Here is a 23,422-nt window from a genome sequence, read left to right on the forward strand (position 1 = left end):
ATGGACGAAATTCTCAATATTCCAGCTGCAGTGAATTTCGATGAGTCCATTGCTCATTATGAAATTCATTCTCATCAACCATATGCTTCATCATCTTTTAACAATAGTGATGAAATTCGAATTGCAGTTCAACATCAAGACTTGTGCATTCTACCAAGCAAAAGTTCATTACACATTTTTGGACGATTAACTAAAAATGATGGAATTACTGATACACAAAATATGCATTTAGTCAGCAACGCTATCTGTTTTTTGTTTGATGAAATTCGCTATGAATTGAATGGTATTGAGATTGATCGATGCAAATATGTTAGTCATACAACTATAATGAAAAATTACGTTTCTATAACCCCTCCTCAGCTAAATGTTATTGAAAATGCTGGGTTTTCAAAAATTACATTGGATTCAAGAATTACATTGGAAAATGGATATTTTGATGTTACAATACCATTAAGCATGATTTTTGGATTTGCTGAGGATTATAAAAAAATTATTATAAACGCTAAACATGAACTCATTTTAACAAGAGCACGTACTGACATGAATGCCATAATTCAGACAGGTCAAGGGGGTGATGAGCAATTCAAAATTGTAATTAATAAACTTGAATGGATGGTTCCATACATTTTACCCGCTGATAATAATAAAGTGAAACTATTGAAATTTATTGAAAGAGATGCTTTAATTTCAATAAGTTTTCGATCATGGGAAATGTATGAGTATCCTTTAGTTCCTACGAGTTCAAAAGTCCTATGGCAAATTAAAACTTCAACACAATTAGAAAAACCTCGATATGTAATTGTTGGATTTCAAACAGCGAGAAAAGATAAACGAAGAATTAATGCCTGTCATTTTGATCATTGTAATATTACAAATGTTAAACTCTTTTTAAATTCACAATATTATCCTTATGGAAATTTAAATCTAAACTTTGATCAAAATCAGTATGCTCTTCTTTATGAAATGTACTCTAATTTTCAAACTTCTTATTATGGAAAAGAATCAAAACCTATTGTAACAAAGAGTATATTTAAACAATTATATCCTCTAATTGTTATTGACTGTTCAAAACAAAATGAATTTTTGAAACAGGCATCAGTTGATGTAAGATTAGAATTTGAAGCAAGTAATAACATGCCAGCTGAGACCACTGCCTATTGCCTTATTATCCATGACCGTGTTGTGCAGTATAAGCCAATCAGCGGAGTCGTCAAAAAGCTGATGTAAAGGAGTGGGGGAGTATGAAGAGGTGGGGGTGAGGACGTATAAAAGCAGTTACACTGGACTAGAAATTCATTTCAGAATGGAGTTCATTGTAGACGTTCAAGGTTTCAAAAAACCATACAACGACTTTGTTTTTAAAGAATTGGCAATACTTCCTCTTCAATCTGACGCTCTGCCACTTGTTTTCTTGTTTGAGCCTCCTTGTCCATGGAATTCACTACCAGGACGCTACAAAAGTGAAAATCTTTGGTTAACACACTTACCATGGAATAGATTGGACAGCTGGAGATGTCCCATACGATGAACTTAGTTATCTTCTACAAGGAATACTACGAGGTGCGAGAGCCATTTATGTTAAAGGAATAGAAAAGAAGACTTGGCTAGAAAACCACTTATGTAATGTACACAATTTAGAAGATTTTAACTGTCCATCATTGAAAAAACTAGATACTAAATTAATAATACCATGTAAACATCATACCCATCATAGTGAAAATTGTGCTGCAAAAAATGTTAAAATTCTTCAAGAATGGTTTTTGGAACCTCCAAACCAGTACATAAGTATTGTTGCTAAAGAATCTGATGATCATGAAGTTGATTCTACTTTTACTACTACTTTAAAATCATTTTATGAAAATTCTGAATCTTTTTTGTAAATATTTCCATGTTTCTTAAAAAATAAACATTTTTAACTTCAAATTTAAAAGACTGTTTCTTTATTTAAAAAAACCTATCTGTAAAATACTTTAAAAAATCCTGAAAATAAACTTATTCTACTTAACTTATACTAGGAAGAAGAAAATAAATTAAAATCCAATTTATAGATAAAATTTTTCTATATTTTTTTTTAAAAGATTTTCTTTTTATATATACAATTTTTATTTTATTTTACAATTTTTTTTATTTCACAAATTGAAATTCAATGATATTATAAGTGCCTCCAAGATATTTCATTTGAAGCTGCTTAGCTATTGATGATGGCCTTTGTTGAGGTGTAGGTGGTTTTTGTTGAGGTGTTGGTGTAGGTGGTTTTTGTTGAGGTGTTGGTGTAGGTGGCCTTTGTTGAGGCGTTGGTGTAGGTGGTTTTTGTTGAGGTGTTGGTGTAGGTGGTTTTTGTTGAGGTGTTGGTGTAGGTGGTTTTTGTTGAGGTGTTGGTGTAGGTGGCCTTTGTTGAGGTGTTGGTGTAGGTGGTTTTTGTTGAGGTGTTGGTGTAGGTGGTTTTTGTTGAGGTGTTGGTGTAGGTGGCCTTTGTGTCAAATTGTTTTTGGGTGTTGGAATGTACACCTCATTGTCATGTTTTCCAATCGACGCTGGAACATACTCTTCATGTACGGTTTCCCACCGTGTCTTTCTAATCTGTTTTTTTTCTGCCTATACAATTTAATTATTTTAAAATTTAGTAATTATAAAATTTTATATTTTAAATTAGCAGAACAAATTAAACGATACTTTGTATTAAATATATTAAATATAATATATAAATTATAAATGTTATAAATATATATTATATTAAATATAATATATAAATTATAAATGTGTAATTTTAATCTAATTTATTAATTTTTTAATTTAAAAAAATCTCACTAATATAATATGAATAAAAAATTTTTAAACTCTAAATACACACATGCATAAAAAAATTTAAATACTTACATTTGTTTGTGGTTGATTGGATGATGATGATCTTTGTGGTTGATTCGATGATGATGTTGATGGTCTTAGTATTTGATTTAATGATTGTCTTTGTGGTTGATTTGACGATGACGGTCTTTGTTGAAAATTTTGTCGGTGAATTGGAATGGCTCCTGGACATCGTGGAAATCGTTGTTGTACTATTGGAAGTTGTGGTTGTTGATTTTGTTGTACATATGGATATCGGAGATTTTGTGGTGAATTTTGTTGTGTTGGAAATGATGACCAGGGTCCAAAACCAAAAAAATTCTGCAAAGTGATATATGTTACACTTTTAGGTTATTTTAATTAGAACATTAATATTAATATGAATTAGAAACTAAAATATTTTTTTTTTTAATTATCGTCTGACATGTTAAAGAATTAAAAAAATACTTACAAAAGATTGCGAGAATGACATGTATCTGCAGAAGCAGCACGTGCCGCAGAACATGTTATGAGTTTCATGTAAATTCTGTAAGAATATAAGAGTATATTAATTTATGGGATATATAATTACATAAATACATATTAAATAGTAAACAATTTAACTATAACTTACCATTTTTTCAACTTGCTTGACTTTTCACGGCAACGTGGTAGAGTTTCTCTCTCGAATTTAAACGTGAATGTGTCTGGACTAAAATACTGACGCTAACAATGCTACCAACTTTGAACATTTCCATAATGTTGGTAGGACATTCCGTTACGCCTGCAATTCTATTGGTTGAGACTATTCGCGGGGAATTGTGATTGGTTTTAATGAAAAGTCAAACCGTAAATAACTTTATTTTTACGTAACTTAAATTTAAATTAATTAATAAATAATTAATAATTAATTAATTAATTAATAAATAAATTAATTAATCAAATAGTAAAATATTAATTTATTCAGAGAAATGACAACTATTATCAAAATTATTAATGGTAAAAAACTGTACCCTCTATAAATTGAAAGCGATGATCGCAATCAATATCACTTGAAAACTAACTTTAGGATATGGTTACAATTGACAACACTTAAAAACGAACTTTTAGGCTATGACCACAATCGACAACCCTTACTTTGTTTCACATGATGAAATTTAATTTAAAAAACAACAGTATGTAGCATATAGATTTAAAAGAAATAATATTGCTATGTATTGCAGATTATAAAAATTGTTCAGTACAACCTGTATACAGTTTATTTAAAATAATTTTTGATATTTACAAATATTAAAAAAAAATTATTGCAGTTTTCAATAATTTTTGGTATATAAATTGGTGTGAAATTTAAAATTATCTAATAATTAAATGGCTTAAAATTTATTAATTTAGTGAAAAAAACCTTATAAGGGACTTTAATTTTTAAAGTGGCGCCATCTATCAGTGGCAGCCTGAATTACAAACATTGGTAACTTTGAAGGAAAATTTTAACATAAAAAAAATTTATTATAATATAAGTCATTTTCAATTCAGCGCGAAAATAATTTGGCGCTGTCTAGCGTTTCAGTCTGAACTAGCACGGTCGGTAATTTCAGCGGGAAATTTAAAACCTTCACCGCAAGCCAATTTAAATTCAACGTAAAAAAATATTGGCACCAACTAGCGGTGGCAGCACAAACTAAAAAATGTCGGTAAAAAATCCCCTTCAGCAAAACACACATTTTTCCCGACAAAATTCAAACATTTAAAAATTCAGTTAGCACAATTGGGCTATTTACTAGTAGCGCCATCTAGCAGTGGCAGCCAGAACTAGCATGGTCGGTAATTTCAGCGGGAAATTTAAAAAACTTTATTGCAAGCCATTTTGAATTGAGTAAAAAAAATTTCCCATATTGCAAGCCATTTTAAATTCGGCGCGAAAATAAAGTGGCGCTATCTAGCGGTGGCAGCCGAAACTAGAACGGTCGGTAAAGAAGAACACCACATTGCAACGCAGGTAAAAAATGTTGATAAAAGATTCCTACCTTACCGACCTCGGTCGGTAAGTGGCCCAGAACCCCCCTAGCTCTACTACTGTTATGTATTAAAAAATAAGATATTAAATTTAAACTCTTAGAAAACAATTTAAAAATTTATGAGTACAACTATTCGAAAAAATAGAAGCATTTTTTGGCGGTTCTGATGGTTTCTGTTGGCTAACAATTAATCCGAATTCTTTAAACAATGCAGCGTCAGGAGTTTGTTTTCCTCCATCGTGGTTATTTTCATTTAATTTATCACAATCGTCCTCGATAATAATGTCATCTTCTTCAAAGAAGGTATTTTAAAAAGTAAATAAATTATTATCATACAATAAAAGTAAAAAAATGAAAAAGTATTTTTAATAATACATTGTGCAATTAGTGGTAAAAATGAGCGATTTCACGGGTGTGAAGTTGGTGCTAGAACATAGTCAAACCAGCAGTCACAGTGAAATCATTTTTTACCACGAGTTGCTTATAATGTCCTCCCCAACGCCTTGCGAGAAAAGTCTTTTTCCTATATTTTCTATAATTTTAATTAAACGTGTTATTATTGTTTTACACAAAATGTATGAGTAGAAGATCTCAAAAATGTGAATGATGTCATGAGATTTAATTTTGCCACACTAAAATATATTTTCCACACGATAAATTTACTTTTACCACTGTTTTCAAAATCAGAAGGGAATCTTTTGTCGCACTTTTTCAACATGAAAAGTAGTACTTTCAGAGCAAGTGTTGAGGATAAAATATGGATACCTTCAGATTCCGAAGTATTAAATTCTTGATCCATCTTATCTGCTCTAGTACAACTTTCAGTCTGCATAAAATTAATGTTTAAATAAATGAGTGTAATCATTCAAATTTTTCTTTTTGAAAATTGAATAGAAACTATACAATTTTTAATTTAACTGACAAAATTATTTTTTAGAAAAATTATAAAATTTTTAAAACACAATTTTTTATGTTAAAACCGTGACTTACACTCGGATTTTTTGCCACTGTCGTACTGCTCTTTTTACCTATAATAGCGCTATTGTTTGGCATCAATTGGTTTAACGCTTTTAATTCTCATTCTTTTGCGGGAGGAAGAACTAAATCGCTGCTAATATTAATAACAGTATTAATTTTAATTTATTAAATCATATATTACATATTATATACATATAACATACATATAATATTTAATATATAATAAATTATATAAAAGAATTAAATTAATAATAATAGTAATAGCAAATTATATGTGGGTCATTCCATTACATTTCACCGAAAGTCGTTGCGGACTAATTTTTAAAAAAGCTGATACTTTCAGAAATGATTCTTTATGATATTTAGGAAACGAAATAAAAAGAATTAAGTTAAAATTTTTATTATTAATCCTAAAATATGTATTTAAAGTCGACAAGGTGCGGAAAAATGTCACCTTTTTAGCATTTAGAAACTTTTTTTAAAAACATAGAAAAATTGTTAAAAGTGTAAAAAAAATTATTGTTCTTGTTTAGAATCGATTAATTATCTATTTTTTAATGATTAATTCTTTTTATTTTGTTTCCTAAATACCATAAAGAATTATTTCTGAAAGTATCAGCTGTTTTAAACATTAGGCCGCAACGACTTTAGGTGAAATGTAATGGAATGACCCATGTATATTAGTTTAAACAGTACTTTTGCTCTTTTGACAGAAGCAGTATTAATTGCTCATCTAAAACTCCATAATCTATTGCAATTGGGGATCCACCTCCTGTTGCATCACGATTTTTTTTCTCATCCCTCATTTTTATTCTTACGTCGCTTTTCCACTTGTTCCAAATCTAAATTTATATTATATTATATGATGTTACATCCCAGTAACAAATTTTAAACTTCGTTCAATACATATATATATAAATAATAAACCATAAAATTTATTTTGTATTTAAAACAGTTAAAAATAATATCTTAAAACTATAATTATTTCAAAAATTATGTAAAAGCATTGATTCATATTCATATACGCGCGACTATATCTATATATATGCATATCTCTGCCTGCATGTTATGACTCGTCGCGAGCGAGCGATATATATAGATATAGTGCGTACAGGCATGGATATGTGAATATAGATATAGCGAGTAGATGCATCACCGAAGGTGACCTCCCGCTACAAAAGGGCTATGCTGAGGAATCGCGTGTGGTTGTTGAACAAGAGCGAAAACTATCTACACTAGTTTTCGCCCTAATTCTTCAAAATTAATTAATTCTTTTTGCTATTATATTTAAAATACAGTTATCTATTACTTTAAAATAATAAATCTTATACATTTTAAACTTAAAGCATTTAAAATGCCATTATTCAAAAATATAAATAATGTTCAGTATATAAAATTTTTCTAATTTGAATCCCACGCAATGCTTCAGCTAATTCTTAGGAATTGTTTTTGCAGCTGCATAAAGTATAAAGTCTTATGCGATGATCTACTTCTCACTTGTATCAAATCGCATAGGCTAACCTTTGACTTGAATATCGAAAGCCTGGTAGGCTATTCCTAGAAATTAAACCTATGCCATTTGACACTACTACGCATATTACTCAGTAGCAGCGAGTGGACTTATGACTCATGTAAGCGTTAGCGAGGCGCAAGCACAGTATTCTAGCGTCGCAATATTGTGAGATGCTTGTAGACAATGTAATAGCGATACTTGTGCTATGCGATACAGGATGCAGGTGTTCATCTAAGCTCTGAGAATTGTTACAGTTCTATGAAAATCTAAGAGTCAAGCTTAGAGATGGGGTGATCTTTGAACTTATTTACTCCCACTGAGGGTAATTTTCTAGTATAAAAACCCATGCAAATCCATTGTCAATCGTCAGTTGCTCCGGAATCATTCTATAATTCATTTTCTTAAAGTAAATTCACCATCGTGAAGCTTGACCCTTCGGTTATTTTGAAAGTTCTACGACTGTAACTCTTGCATCTCAAACAGTATATGTTTACTCGTTGTTCGGTTTTTGAGCAAGTAATCATCATCGCCAGATTTGTGAGCTTGTCAATTATTGAAATTTAAAATAAATCGTCGTATTAGTGTATTCTCATTTATCGATTTTGCAAACGTGACGTGTGTGCATTTCGGAGTTTACGAACTAAAAAAAACTGTGAAGAAGTCCCAACTGTTCCTTTTAAGGAGTTGTAAAAACTCACAGCGTCGCTGACAAGTGCCAACTTGTTTTATATTCATTTCTGCCCTCTGAACAGAGGTAATTGTAAGTACTATATTTATAAAACACAATTTTCTTTGTAACAACATTTTTACACTAAAACACCTTTGTAATATTTTGAGTTTAATTCATTTATATTAATAAATTATACAAAGTTTAAATTAATAAAATTCTTTATTAATTTCTCATTTACCTAAAATTATCATAACTATTCATATTCAACTTAACAATTATAAGTGGAAAGGCAATTATTTAATAGTAAATTACTTAAAGACGACCCCCATAGGATCGATAGGAACAAACGTTCTCACATAAAAATAAATGGTCAAGCCTTACCAACTTGACTTAATCAGCCTACCATTCCTCCAAAATTTAAAAATTGATTTTATTAATTAAAATTAAATTCAACCTCGCCTTTCGCTCGGGATGTAACAGCTGATTTGGTGGCAGCGGTGGGATTTGTTACCTTTCTTTTTTCAAAAAAAAAAAAAATAAACAAAAATTTTATTTTATTTTTTTTGTATTCCACTTTTTTTAAAAAAAAAAAAAAAAAAAAAAACTCCTATTATAATATATTAAAGGGATTATCAGAAATTGTTTTAGTGCCGTCCGGCACATTACTCTTTCCGATTGTGACAATTTTATGCCGCACGGCAAATCTGTCTAATTCTCTTTAATTATTATTATAATATCCTTATATATTTTAACTTATTAAAGAAAATATCAAAGTCTGTTTTAGTGCCGTCCGGCACATTACTTATTTTGATTTTGACATTTTATGCCGCACGGCAAATCTGTCTGATTTTCTTTAATTGTTATAATATTTACCTCATATTTTAATAAATTTAAGGTGTTAGCAAGAGCTGTTTTAGTGCCGTCCGGCACATTACAGTTTTTGACGTTGACATTTTATGCCGTACGGCAAACATGTCTGATATCCTTTGATTTGTTTAAAAAAATATCCTTGAAGATTTTGACAAGTTTAAGAAGGCTAAGCGAGAACTGCTTTGGTGCCTAACGGCACATTGTATTTCTGGTTATTGACATTTGGTGCCGCACGGCACACTTGTTAATTGGGCCTTCTTGAATTGTTAAAAATTAATAAAAAATATTCTGCTAGAACCTGATCATTTGTGCCGCTCGGCACATGACAGATTCGTGATTGACACTTGGTGCCGCACGGCACACCTGTCAAGGTAGAATTCTAAATTCTTTCCTAACTTTTCTAAAAATCCTAAAGTAAAATAAAATTTAAAAAAAAGGGGTAGTTTAATATTTCAATTATTTTATATTTTACTATTTTCCGACATGAAAGCTAATTAAAGATATATAAGCAAAATTATTTTATTTTACAAACAACAAACAAAAATTCTATTGACAAACTTTTTAAAAAATAAAACACTAAAATTCTATTAAACAAAATTATCCTTTTCTTTTTTTTATTATTATTTTCCTAAGTTAGTCATGTTTTTCTTTACAGAACATGAGTGATTTTCCGGAAATCAAAATTTTAAAAATTAAAAGACGAGGAGGAATTAAGGCCCAAAGAAGATTTGAAACAAACCAAAAATTAAAATTGGAAATTATAAACGAAATTAAAACTGATGATCAATTAAAAATAAAAACCTTCAATACAGATAAAGAATTTTCGGAATTTTTTCAAAAAGTCTTAGATAATACTTCGGAAATTATAGAAAATAAGAATAAATTGTAAATGTATAATATAATGATACTTTAAATATATTTGTAATATAAATATATTTGATTGTTAAATTCCTTACAAAATCCTATTTGACACATTGAAATAATTTATTCTGTATTTCTTTATGCTTTTGAATGGTTGCCTTATCACTTTTATAAAATTTTAAATTAATTATTAAAACAAGCATTAAATGTCTCCCTATTTATCATTTTTGGAAAGACGAAAATTTGCATATTCCTTTTCTTACATAGTATCACAACAATTAAAATATTTACAAGGAAATTTTATTATTGATCCTACTTTACCAATTAATTTGATAAGGGAAAGTGAATTGGCTGCATCTGTAGAAATAGATCAATCTAAAGTATATATTCTTAGAAATGCAACAATAGTTACTAGCGGTGAAGTTGAAATTCGAATTAGAAATTCATTAGTAAAATTTCAAGTAATTTCACACGAAAATAACTCTGAAATTTCTGGAGTACTAGGATCTGATTATACGTCAGAATCTCATTTTGAATCAGTTTCTATATAATAAAAAAAAAATATATATATATGACAATAAATTTATTTTTATTATATATTTATTTATGGCAATAATTCAGTCAATAGTAATTATAGTATGTGCAAACATTGGTCACAAAAGATTTTAAATCAACCAAATAAAATTATTCTTTCATTATCTTCAGATATTTTAATAGATAAGGAAGGGGATTTTATTTATGATACAAATATAGATATTAATTTGATTAGTAAAGATAAATTAACATCTTTTGTTTCAATTGACTATTCAAAAATTTTTATAATAAAAAATTATTCCATATCAACATTAGGAGTAATAGAAATTCCTATATTAAATAAAGAAATAAAATTTAACATTGTGAGTACCATTCCAAATTCAAGCATTGCTGGCTTAATAGGAAAATCAATTTTAAAGGAATTACGTTTACCTATTACTAGTGATAGTGCAATATTCGCGAATCAATAAAATTTTCAATAATTAATATTTTTATATAACTGAAAATTCCATCAATCTTAATTCAAAATGGCTGAAGACGAATCCAGTAGGCCAGGTTGTTCCGGAACAATAAATAGAACAATGACAGATGCTATGATGACTTCCATGGCAGAGTGTTTTGCCCTACAACAAGCAACATTAAATATTCCAATATTTGACGGGAAAAATATGCCGGTTAGAGATTTCGTTCAAGACATAGATAACGGAAAAACAAGTGTACCCGAAAATTGTAAAGAACAATATATTAAGGCAGTAATATCGCGTTTAAAGGGTATAGCTAGGGATAGTACTTATGGTAAAACATTTCGGAATATAGACGCACTAACGCAGCATTTAAAACAACGCTTTGCTACAAAAAAGACATATTCTTGGTATTTGCATGAACTTTCTACAATTCGAATGTATAGGACAGAAAATGTTAGTGAATTTTATGATCGGATATGTTTATTATTATCTGGTGCGCAAGCTGCATTAAGAGATAAATACCAAAACGCTGCAGATTTGATGACACCTTTAAATGATTGTGCATTAGAGGCATTTATTCGCGGATTACCTGATAACGTATCTGGAATAGTAGAAGCACAAAACCCTTTAACCTTGGAAGCCGCCTTACAAGCTGCAACGAAATATGAAACTAGACATCAGATTTATTCTCAAGGTTATGATTATAGATACTCTCAATCAAATTATCGCGATCGTAGCCCTAGTCCTCAAGTGAGATTTACTTCATTACCTACAAGAAATGTTTCCCCTAGACAGTATCCACCAGGAATAATAAAATTTAATGATTCAGTAGAAAAGGGTAGTAATTATTATTCCCGCGAACAACAAGTTCCACATTCGAGTCGATTTAACCCTAAACAAGATGGACATGTTACACCTCCTAGAAGTCAATCACCTGTACCACCTAGGACAAACAATACTTTAAACTACAACACTGCTCGCCGCCCCGACGCAACGACGAGCGAAGAGAAATCCGAGCGTCAAACAAGTGTTCGAGTTTTGTTGAAACGCGAATCCGACAAACAAGATTCAACAGTGAATCACCAGTGATAAAAATTACTTCCCCTTTTATAAAAAATAAGGAAGGATATTTTCTCATAGATACAGGAGCGGACGTTAACATTATTAAATTAAATTCGTTAGAAGACGACGTGATGGTAATGGAAGATAATGCTATTGAACTAACTGGAATAACACAATCCAAAATCCGTACATTAGGAACCACTATGATACCATTAGGTGATGTTGAAGTACAAATGCATGTTGTTTCACCACATTTAGTTATTGATGTTGATGGTATTTTAGGTAGAGAATATTTACGTCAAGAAAAAGTTCAGATATCCTTTTGGCACAACACCATAGTTACATGCTCAAATCCTGTAAATCCAATTCCATTTATTGATGAAGAATCACTAAGAAACAACAAGAAATTAACACCTAAAATAAAGAAAGGGCCTCAAACTTTAACAGTTAAATCTAGATCACGTCAGGTAATACCTGTCAAAATATTAAGTGATAATCTTAAGGAAGGATATTTACCTTTTATAAAAACTCAAGATGGAGTATTTATAGGTGAATCAGTTGTAACCAACTCCAATGGACATTGCCACGTGTATGCAATAAATACTACTGAGGAAGATGTAAATTTGACAATACCCCCACAGGAACTTATTCCTTTTGAATATTATAATCTACCAGGAGAAAGTTCTAGTGAAGATTCAGATAACGAAAGTGTTTGTTCCAATCCTGATAGATATGAAGCAGTAGTGAATTGTTTACGTCTCTCTCATCTAAACAAGGAAGAACAAAACCACGTTTTAGAAATAGTGAATGAATATCAGGATATTTTCCATTTACCAGGTGAATCATTAACAGCAACCCCTTTGGTTCAACACAGGATTCATACAACCGATGATATACCTATTCATACCAGACAATATAGATTTTCACCTTCTCAAAATGAAGAAATAGAACGGGTAATAACTAAGATGAAATCTGAAGGAGCAATAATGAATTCAAAATCACCATACAATTCCCCATTGTTAATAATTCCAAAAAAAATAGATGGCACAGGAAAAAGAAAGTGGAGAATTGTGATTGATTTTCGATTATTAAACGAAAAAACGGTAGGAGACGCTTATCCCCTCCCCTGTATTTCGGAAATTCTTCAGAATTTGGGCGGAGCTACTTATTTTTCGATATTTGACTTGGCTAGTGGTTTTCATCAGATTGAATTATCTCCAAAGGATCGTGAGAAAACAGCCTTCTCAAGTTTAAATGGACATTATGAATACGTTAGGATGCCCATGGGATTAAAAAATTCACCAGCAACTTTTCAACGATTAATGGATCAAACATTACTTGGATTACAAGGAAGTGAAGTTTTTGTTTATTTAGATGATATCGTAGTTTTCGCAACAGATTTGGAAAATCATGGGAAAAAGTTAAAAAGATTGTTTTCAAAACTGAGAAATGCCAACCTTTCATTGCAACCGGAAAAATGTGAATTTCTTTTTAAGGAAGTACAATACCTAGGTCACATAATTAGTAATGAAGGAGTGAAACCAGACCCCAAGAAAATCGAAGCAGTTAGCCATTTTCCCAAGCCAAAAACTCCTCGAAATATAAAACAGTTTTTAGGATTAGCAGGTTATTATCGTCGCTTCATCAAGGATTTTTCAAATAGAGCAAAACCATTGACAAATCTTTTAAAAAAGGGAACACCTTTCAATTGGGGAGAACGAGAAGAAGAAAGCTTTAAGGATTTAAAAACAGCCTTATGCACTAGCCCTATCTTGCAGTATCCTGATTTTAATAAGCCATTTACGCTTACTACCGATGCTTCGGATTATGCTATAGGTGCTGTATTGAGTCAAGAAAAAGAAGATGCTGATCTTCCTGTTGCTTATTACTCTCAGGTTATGACTTCCGCTGAAGAAAATTATTCCACAACAGAAAAGGAATGTTTAGCTGTATTGCATTCAGTAAAACATTTTCGACCTTTTCTCTATGGACAAAAGTTTACCTTAGTAAGCGATCATGAACCATTGCGATGGATAAATTCAGTAAAGGAACCAGGACAACGACTAGTACGTTGGAGGTTGAAGTTACGAGACTATGAATATACATTCAAATATAAACCTGGAAAACTTAACTCGAACGCCGATGCCTTGTCAAGAAATCCTGTAATCACTTCTGTTGAGAAGAAAAATGTTGATTCAGATAGTGAAAATTGTAATAATAAAGATATCCCCACAGCTAAAGTGTTAATGCAAACACGACAACAAACTAAATCATTAGAATCTAAAGAAAGGCCCAAGGATAAATTTCCTAAACCAAGCTCAACACTAAAAACTAGAGAACAAAAAAAATCATCAATCAAAAGTTCTATCAAAAAACCATCCTACGCTAGAGCTGTAGTAGATGGTCCTTCAACTTCCAAGTCTAAAAGTTCTTTAATAAATAAAGGAATGGATGAGAGTACAATAGCACAACGTGTATCAAAAAGAAGGACAGAACAAGGAAAAGCTCAACCTGATTATGGTGAACATGATAGCGATATAGAAGAAGAAGAGGAAAAAATTGAAAATCCACCCCCTATATTAAGAAAGCGTAAAAGTGTTCTACCCAGTCTAAATATACCTTTAGCTGCAATTCCCGATTCTTCAATACCTAAGAGTGCTCCTCCTATCATTCCTACAATTGTTGACGAAAATTTATCTATAAAAGAGAGCGAAGAAATACAGGAAGATGAGGAACATGTGATTAGAATAGAGCCACCCTCTATTGATAGTAGTGAGAGTTCAGACGAGGAAGAAAACATAGAGGAAATACAAATTCCAGTAACTAGAGAACACCTACAAGATTCTTTTGCAAAATTCGATGAATACTTAAATTCGCAAACCCCTAAACCTAATAAAAATTATTTTTCAGTATCAGATAAGATTATCCCTGAAGTTACCAATGTGTCAGATGGTGAAGATAATCAAGAATTATTAAATGCAATAGAACAATATGAAATTAAAGATAGTGATGAATTTTCTCGTAGAATAGAAGAAGTAATTAATTGGTCGCAAAAAGAATTACAGGAAAAAATCGAAGAAGATGAAATCAAAGATGATCCAGTTACAACACAAACGCGAAAAAGTGTTACATTCAATCCAGAAATAGAAACAAAAACAATTTTATCAACAGAAACTCCTTTAATTCATGAAGAACCAAGGGCAAATTCTACTCCCTACATGGAAAATAAAGACAGGATAAACCCAAGGAGAGTGAATTTTAGGGAGCTACCTGAAGATTCTTCATCTGATTCTGATGAACCTACACCAATAACCAATAATAAAATCACACCTACTTCTGTAACTCAACCAACATTAGAGTTATCTACTTTACCATTTTATATCATCGAGCAACGTGCTAGATTAAAAAGTAGTAGAGAAAATTTAACATATATTAAGGACAACTATGTACATTTTCTCTCAGCCGATTGCGAGTTCAGCACCTCAATCAGTAGGTTATTGATAGAGATAGGACTGCTAGACCCGCAAAATATTAAAGAATCAAAACCTTCCATAGGACAAATAATAGTAACACCCAGAGGAAAACATAATATATATACACTTATAATACAACAAAAATACTTTGATGAATTACAACAAGAAGATTTAGAAACAGCTTTTAAAAATTTAATTAAGGTGTTAAGTCATGATAAAATCACTTCCTTTAGAATTTCAAATCAAGGTAATTTAACTGACTTGTTACCAAAAGGAAAATTGTTAAATTTATTATCTGAGTATTTTCCACCTCTTGGCATTAACGTAACCGTTTGTTATAGAAATGTTATAATTCCAAAGGCAGACATTCAAGAACAACTTATAGCTGAAAATCATAATAGCAAGTTTGGTGGTCATAAGGGTATAAATAAAACTTATAGACGAATTCGCGAAAAGTATTTTTGGCCAGGTATGAAAGGACAAATTACCGAATTTGTAAGAAAGTGTATTTCTTGTCAAGAACAAAAATTAGTAAGAGCTAAAACACATGAACCTATGTTGATTACGGATACTCCATTAGACGCTTTTGAAAAAGTATCAATAGATACTGTAGGTAAATTACCAACTACTCCAGATGGTAATAAACATATTCTTACTATACAGGATAATTTATCAAAATACTGTATAGCTGTACCAATACCGGATATTACAGCAAACACAATAGCTCATGCATTGACGAGAAATTTATTTTGTCAATTCGGATCTCCAAAAGTTATTCTTTCCGATCGAGGTACTGCTTTTACTGGTACATTGATCAGAAAATTAACAAAAATATTTGGGATAAAGCAAGTAACAACGTCAGGGTACAGACCACAATCAAATGGAGCATTAGAAAGAAGTCATGCGGTACTTATGGATTATATTAGGTCTTACGCGGATAGCTTTGATGATTGGGATAGGTTATTACCTTTTGCAATGTTTAGCTATAATACTTCTATTCATCAGGCAACTAAATTTACCCCTTTTGAGTTAGTATATGGAAAACCAGCACGAACTCCTGTATCTTATCCTATAAATGAAAATTTAGAGACATATGGATCGTATTTACAAGAACTTATAATTAGGTTAAATGAACTAAAATTATTAGCCGCTGAAAATTTAATAATTGATAAACAACATACAAAATTGTATTACGACAGAAAGGTTAAACCATTTATGGGGAAAGTAGGAGATATGGTTTATGTTCAAAAAGAGGTCAAATTACATAAAAAACTAGATAGCCAATATCACGGTCCTTATAAAATTAATAAAATTTTAGATAAAAGTAACATTATTTTAGAGACCAAAGAAGGAAAACTCTTTCAAAAACACGTAGACAAACTAAAATTAGCTTATCTATAAATAATATTAATAAAATTAATTATTTAGGATCACCATGGCTGAATATCATCAAGCTAAACCTCTACATGGAGAAATTAAACCTTCCTATATCCTTCCTAAAGGAAGGATAGAGGAATATGAATTCCCTAAGGGTAAATTGGAGGAATTATCCATTGAATACAATTTCTCCAAACCCGAATTCACTTTGGAGCGTGAGGAGTATGGATCTAAAAATTCCAAATCATTTTACATGAAGTGCTCAATTGAAGACAAGGTGCACAAAAATAAATTCGTGGAAATCGGGGATGGATGCACCACAAAAAAACAATCGGAGCATTCAGCAGCCAAAAAGATTTTGGCCAAATTGCAAGAAGTATACTATTTTTCAGAAGAAGAAAACACTATCCACGAGAAAGAAGATTCATATGTCCTTTGCCTGGATTGTACAAGAAAAATGTTGCGAATAAAATTATTCAAATGGGAGAATTCCTGTCAATTATGTTATGCAAGAGGGCACGTTAAACATAACTGTCGAGGAGTGATAAGGAATAAAAAATTCCACACTAAAGTGATTGGAGCCAAAACCGAAGAAATTTGGTAATAAAAAAAAAAAAAAAAATTTTTTTTTAAAAATATATATATGCCAATATATATATTGAAAGGAGAAAGAAAGGTAGTAGTATAGGTATTGGTATAATTATATAACTAACTTAAATATAATCAAGGTGTACATATTCTTTCAATTACTAACAACTTAAATATAATACTAACACCATATATATATGCTGCTGTTTGCCTTTGTTGTGTCGCTTCAATAATTATAGAATAATAATGCATGAAACATTAGTACTATAAGAGTAATTTAAGTTACAATAATTTCTCTCGCATTTAATTTTTTTTTTGGTTTACTTAATTATGCCCTATATCACTTATAATAGAAAACAATATTCGCTTAAAATAAGAATATCTAACTGATTGCTTGTAGAACGCTTTGCTTATTAATCATGCTAGTAACGCTAAAAAATAAAAAAAAAAAAAAAAAAAAAAATTAAAAAAAAAAAAAATATATTTTTCATTTTGTTTACTTTAAATATAATTTTAATGGACATGATTTAAATAATAAGATATTATCATCAAATTAAATAGGAACATTGTGTTTTACTATAAAACAAAATGTCACTATAATATTATATTACCATATTAGTAAGTATTACTAAAAGTATTTTAATCAAACTGTATTTATCCATTACTTATTCACTTTTATAATTAAAATATAAGATCCTATAATTTTCAGACAATGTTGCTTTGAGAGTCAACTGTTTAGCTTAATATAAAACTGCCCTACAAAAAATAAAAGAAAAACATAAATTTAACGAAATTTAAGACAACTGAATGGCACAAAATATTATTATTCGTTAATATTAATAACTAATAATAATATTACAATATATAATCTTACTTCAAAAAAAAATTTATATAAACATTAGTAACTATCTTTTATTAATTATGCAGCTTCGTCATTCATTTAAAAAAAAAAAAAAAAAAAAAAAAAAAAAAAAAAAAACAATTTATTATGCTACTATATTTATCTATTAATATAAAGTTAGTACTCTATTCATAACTATTAAATAATATCAACTTTTACATTATTACTAATTTTTCGAATTGAATCGTAACGTCTATATTAATATAATCCACATCTATGCTTAAGTTAATTTTATACTCGTAATACACTTTTAGCATGTTTTGAATTACCATTTAATTACCTATATATAATCAATTAATTTTATCGTGCTTAGTATTAAAAAAAAAAAAAAGTAATAATGATTATAATATCATAATTATTTTTTTAAAATTTATTTTACCAAGTCGGTTACTATCTATAATTTTTCAGGAATAAATATTTACTTAATCAATATTATTAGCACATACTATGAATTATATGCCTTAATGGATCTACATTAATATTTGATACTTGTCACACTTTTGTCCTATTATTAATAGTATTTAGTTACAATTATTCATTATATTCAATATTATTATTACTATAAAGTTAGAAATTTAGGTTACTAAACACTAATCGCAGTAATCATCCCTTTTTAAACCTAATGAAGAATGTATGTTTAAATTTACAATTACTAACGTAACATTAATTACAATGCTTATCTATTATTAACCTACACATATATATATCATAACTATATGCACCTTACACATAATGAAAAATAATATTTAAAAAGACGACAGGAATTTTGTCTTCCTTTCCTCTATTTAAGTAATAAAATTATATCCTTTTCGTAAAAAAAAAAAAAAAAAAAAAAAAAAAAAATATAAAAAAAAAAAAAAAAAAAAAAAAAAAAAATTTTTTTATAATAAATTATTTTATATATATATAATATTCTAAAAAACAAAAATATCTATTCTACAGATGGAATTGCCCTTATTTGGATGGATTTCCGATGTTAAAAACTACATTTTTATTGCCTTCAGAGTCATAGCCTTTATTATAATTATGATTATGGCTCGATACATGTATACCTGCTGCAGATCCATGCACCAGAGACGCCAAAGAATAAGAAATGCTACTGCAGGACAATAAAATATCTGTCAACTTTCTTGATTGCATCGAGGGCGATGCAAATTTTAAGGAGGGAGGACAACGAGCATAAAATTTTGACCATTTAATTTCAAATAAATGCGGATCAATAAAGAAAATATATTCTGCAAGAATGGATATCTATATATATATATATCCAGGTGTTTCGCTATACAGCACCATGCATCATGAATCATCTACAGTATTGTCGCACCAGTGTATTGTCATTGCGACAGAAAATGAGTAAAAAGAAAGAGAGAAGATACGCGAAGATGGACAGTGATGGACTACAATCATCGCCACATAAGAGATAAGGATGCATTGTATAATGCGAGTGAACTCCTTCACTCTTTATGTTACCCTAATATAAAAATTATAGTGATCATCACGTTATTCAAAATTTTGGCCCACTAAACAAAATTTGAATAACCGAAATATTTTATAAAAATTATTAATATTGATTTTATTAAAAAAAAAAAAAAAATATATATAATAAAAAAAAAAAATTTTTTTAATAACGAGATGATCATTTTACATATATCTAAATGTTTTAATTATATTTTATCAAATGAATTTTAAATTTATATATATAATATTTTATAAAAAAAAAAGAAGAAGAAACTTTAATTATCTATGTTAATTTCAAAATTATATTATATTAAATTAGTATTAAATTTTGTATAAATATTTTTTTTTTAAAAAAAAAAGAGAATGGTTTTCGTAAGGACCATGCAGGAAGGAAGTTTAAAAAAAAAAAAATATTAAAATTAAGAATTTATATAAAAAATATAAAAATATTTTATTGAAAACACACACACATTCACACTACAATTCTCACCACAAACACACTTACAAACAATCACGCATTCCAAAATAAAAATATATTATTAAAAAAAAAAAAAAATTTTTTTTTAAATATATATATATACATATACATAACTTACATCTAAACACTTAATCACTATCACTATAACTAAAAGTGTCATTCGCGCACAATTCAAGAGGGTCTTTTTCCCTAATATTAAAAGTTTCTCCAGAGGATCCCGCACATTCCTCCACTGTCACTTCTTCAAACCAGGGCATCTCCACATCGATGACCTCATCCTTGAAGTCCATCTCGACTTCCTCGACGGAATCAGCCCCAGATGAAGAAGGTCCAGGAGAAGGAAGAATGTAGTTGGAAGGGCCGGGTGACAGGTCCACCACTTCCGGAGAGACCCTCTGGACATCATGGAGAACTGCTGGAAAATAAAACAAAAGAAAAAATTATTAAAAAAAAAACAATTTACATCAAAAAAAAAAATAAAAGAGAAGAAGGAAGAAAGTTTTAATAATTTTATAATTACCTTCAGGAAGAATGGGCACACGCAATTGACACCTGCCACAGAAGCACCCAGGAAGACGATTTGGAGATCTGAAAACAAAAAAAAAAATATTTTTTTTATTACATAAAATTTTTTTTTTCTTCTCAAATTCATAAACAAAATTAATTCTAAATATGGATACCAACCTCAAAAATTGGAAAACCAAAGACATGTCCTGAGTGATGGCCCCAACGATTCGCTGCGCCCTTTCCCACTCTCGTTCCTGGGCCAACCTAACATTGACCTCGGCAAGGAGTTCCCTGCTGGGCCTCCCTCGTCGGCGTACAGGCGCTGGAGTCGTTCTAAGAACATTATCCAGGTGCTGCCAGGACACCAAATGGTGATTCAAAATCACCGACAGCACCAGGACTCGCTCCATATACGCCCTGAAAGAGACCGGGCATTGTGGAGGAACTCGACCTGAAAATAAAAAAAAAAGAGGATATTAATATACAAAATTATTTTATCAATTAAATAAATACCACATTATTAAAAAAAATTTTAATATGCATACCTGCCAAGTAATCCTCTAAGTTGACCGTCGATGCTGATGAGCGTCCACTCTCCATGATGACAATTTAATTACTAATGGATAATTACTCCCATTCCAACATCTAAGGATGAGATTATGTTGACAAAATCGCGAGATGAAGATCATTGCCCTGGGATTGAGACAATGGCCAGCTGAGGAAGATGAAATCATCCTCAAGAGAATACAGATCACTAGACTGAAGACATCACCGATAACACTACTCACATTACACTGCACACTATAAATGCTTAATAAAAAAAAAAAAATTTTCACATAACTTCCTATCTATGCACTGTTCTTGCTTACCGTAAATGAAATCATCGAAATTCGCGGTTGGCACCCTTACAGTATGAGTGTAAGAAAATGAGTATTTTTTTTGTAAAAAAAAAAAGAGAGAAACGTCACGTTTTAAAGAAAAGGGCAGCCCAAAAACAATTTCATGTTCAATCGGGACATTGAACAATTCTAAGGAGGGAGGACTGTTACATCCCAGTAACAAATTTTAAACTTCGTTCAATACATATATATATAAATAATAAACCATAAAATTTATTTTGTATTTAAAACAGTTAAAAATAATATCTTAAAACTATAATTATTTCAAAAATTATATAAAAGCATTGATTCATATTCATATACGCGCGACTATATCTATATATATGCATATCTCTGCCTGCATGTTATGACTCGTCGCGAGCGAGCGATATATATAGATATAGTGCGTACAGGCATGGATATGTGAATATAGATATAGCGAGTAGATGCATCACCGAAGGTGACCTCCCGCTACAGAAGGGCTATGCTGAGGAATCGCGTGTGGTTGTTGAACAAGAGCGAAAACTATCTACACTAGTTTTCGCCCTAATTCTTCAAAATTAATTAATTCTTTTTGCTATTATATTTAAAATACAGTTATCTATTACTTTAAAATAATAAATCTTATACATTTTAAACTTAAAGCATTTAAAATGCCATTATTCAAAAATATAAATAATGTTCAGTATATAAAATTTTTCTAATTTGAATCCCACGCAATGCTTCAGCTAATTCTTAGGAATTGTTTTTGCAGCTGCATAAAGTATAAAGTCTTATGCGATGATCTACTTCTCACTTGTATCAAATCGCATAGGCTAACCTTTGACTTGAATATCGAAAGCCTGGTAGGCTATTCCTAGAAATTAAACCTATGCCATTTGACACTACTACGCATATTACTCAGTAGCAGCGAGTGGACTTATGACTCATGTAAGCGTTAGCGAGGCGCAAGCACAGTATTCTAGCGTCGCAATATTGTGAGATGCTTGTAGACAATGTAATAGCGATACTTGTGCTATGCGATACAGGATGCAGGTGTTCATCTAAGCTCTGAGAATTGTTACAGTTCTATGAAAATCTAAGAGTCAAGCTTAGAGATGGGGTGATCTTTGAACTTATTTACTCCCACTGAGGGTAATTTTCTAGTATAAAAACCCATGCAAATCCATTGTCAATCGTCAGTTGCTCCGGAATCATTCTATAATTCATTTTCTTAAAGTAAATTCACCATCGTGAAGCTTGACCCTTCGGTTATTTTGAAAGTTCTACGACTGTAACTCTTGCATCTCAAACAGTATATGTTTACTCGTTGTTCGGTTTTTGAGCAAGTAATCATCATCGCCAGATTTGTGAGCTTGTCAATTATTGAAATTTAAAATAAATCGTCGTATTAGTGTATTCTCATTTATCGATTTTGCAAACGTGACGTGTGTGCATTTCGGAGTTTACGAACTAAAAAAAACTGTGAAGAAGTCCCAACTGTTCCTTTTAAGGAGTTGTAAAAACTCACAGCGTCGCTGACAAGTGCCAACTTGTTTTATATTCATTTCTGCCCTCTGAACAGAGGTAATTGTAAGTACTATATTTATAAAACACAATTTTCTTTGTAACAACATTTTTACACTAAAACACCTTTGTAATATTTTGAGTTTAATTCATTTATATTAATAAATTATACAAAGTTTAAATTAATAAAATTCTTTATTAATTTCTCATTTACCTAAAATTATCATAACTATTCATATTCAACTTAACAATTATAAGTGGAAAGGCAATTATTTAATAGTAAATTACTTAAAGACGACCCCCATAGGATCGATAGGAACAAACGTTCTCACATAAAAATAAATGGTCAAGCCTTACCAACTTGACTTAATCAGCCTACCATTCCTCCAAAATTTAAAAATTGATTTTATTAATTAAAATTAAATTCAACCTCGCCTTTCGCTCGGGATGTAACAATGAACATATT

General features: G+C 30.2%; 3 protein-coding genes across 4 annotated transcripts; 1 reads left to right on the forward strand and 2 right to left on the reverse strand.

The window, feature by feature from the left end:
- On the forward strand, positions 1-1,227 carry LOC127291637 (uncharacterized). The gene is made up of 2 exons (XM_051320838.1): positions 1-1,014; positions 1,093-1,227. The coding sequence occupies exons 1-2, from the start codon at positions 1-3 to the stop codon at positions 1,225-1,227; spliced, it is 1,149 nt and encodes a 382-aa protein (XP_051176795.1).
- Positions 1,228-2,124: 897 nt separating this feature from the next.
- LOC127291638 (uncharacterized) lies at positions 2,125-3,581 on the reverse strand. The gene is made up of 4 exons (XM_051320839.1): positions 3,474-3,581; positions 3,296-3,370; positions 2,878-3,165; positions 2,125-2,595 (listed from the first exon to the last, which is right to left on the reverse strand). The coding sequence occupies exons 1-4, from the start codon at positions 3,579-3,581 to the stop codon at positions 2,125-2,127; spliced, it is 942 nt and encodes a 313-aa protein (XP_051176796.1).
- Positions 3,582-19,942: 16,361 nt separating this feature from the next.
- Positions 19,943-23,119, reverse strand: LOC127291631 (uncharacterized). 2 transcript variants are annotated; one of them, XM_051320832.1, is made up of 3 exons: positions 20,750-23,119; positions 20,586-20,653; positions 19,943-20,480 (listed from the first exon to the last, which is right to left on the reverse strand). In XM_051320832.1, exons 1-3 carry the CDS (start codon positions 20,980-20,982, stop codon positions 20,194-20,196), a joined length of 588 nt encoding a protein of 195 aa, XP_051176789.1. In that variant the 5' UTR covers positions 20,983-23,119; the 3' UTR covers positions 19,943-20,193. The 2 variants fall into 2 exon arrangements, with proteins under 2 accessions (XP_051176789.1, XP_051176788.1); XM_051320831.1 differs by having other exon boundaries at positions 20,586-23,117.
- Between the last annotated feature and the right edge of the window lie 303 nt (positions 23,120-23,422).

The sequence above is a fragment of the Leptopilina boulardi genome, unplaced genomic scaffold (genome assembly GCF_019393585.1).
Source record: "Leptopilina boulardi isolate dan_hultmark-lab unplaced genomic scaffold, ZJU_Lbou_2.1 LbouV2_149, whole genome shotgun sequence".
Lineage (NCBI taxonomy): Eukaryota > Metazoa > Arthropoda > Insecta > Hymenoptera > Figitidae > Leptopilina > Leptopilina boulardi.

Bases quoted from the DNA above. Each gene is read 5' to 3' on its own strand.
- LOC127291637 (XM_051320838.1), top strand. From the start codon at position 1: ATGGACGAAATTCTCAATATTCCAGCTGCAGTGAATTTCGATGAGTCC. The intron at 1,015-1,092 runs GTAACAAAGAGT...TTTTTGAAACAG, and splicing joins GAAAAGAATCAAAACCTATT to GCATCAGTTGATGTAAGATT.
- LOC127291638 (XM_051320839.1), bottom strand. From the start codon at position 3,581: ATGGAAATGTTCAAAGTTGGTAGCATTGTTAGCGTCAGTATTTTAGTC. The intron at 3,371-3,473 runs GCAAGTTGAAAA...ATATTCTTACAG, and splicing joins ACGTTGCCGTGAAAAGTCAA to AATTTACATGAAACTCATAA. The intron at 2,596-2,877 runs GTAAGTATTTAA...TAAATTGTATAG, and splicing joins CCAATCAACCACAAACAAAT to GCAGAAAAAAAACAGATTAG.
- LOC127291631 (XM_051320831.1), bottom strand. From the start codon at position 20,982: ATGGAGCGAGTCCTGGTGCTGTCGGTGATTTTGAATCACCATTTGGTG. The intron at 20,481-20,585 runs GTAATTATAAAA...TTTATTTTCCAG, and splicing joins TGTGCCCATTCTTCCTGAAG to CAGTTCTCCATGATGTCCAG.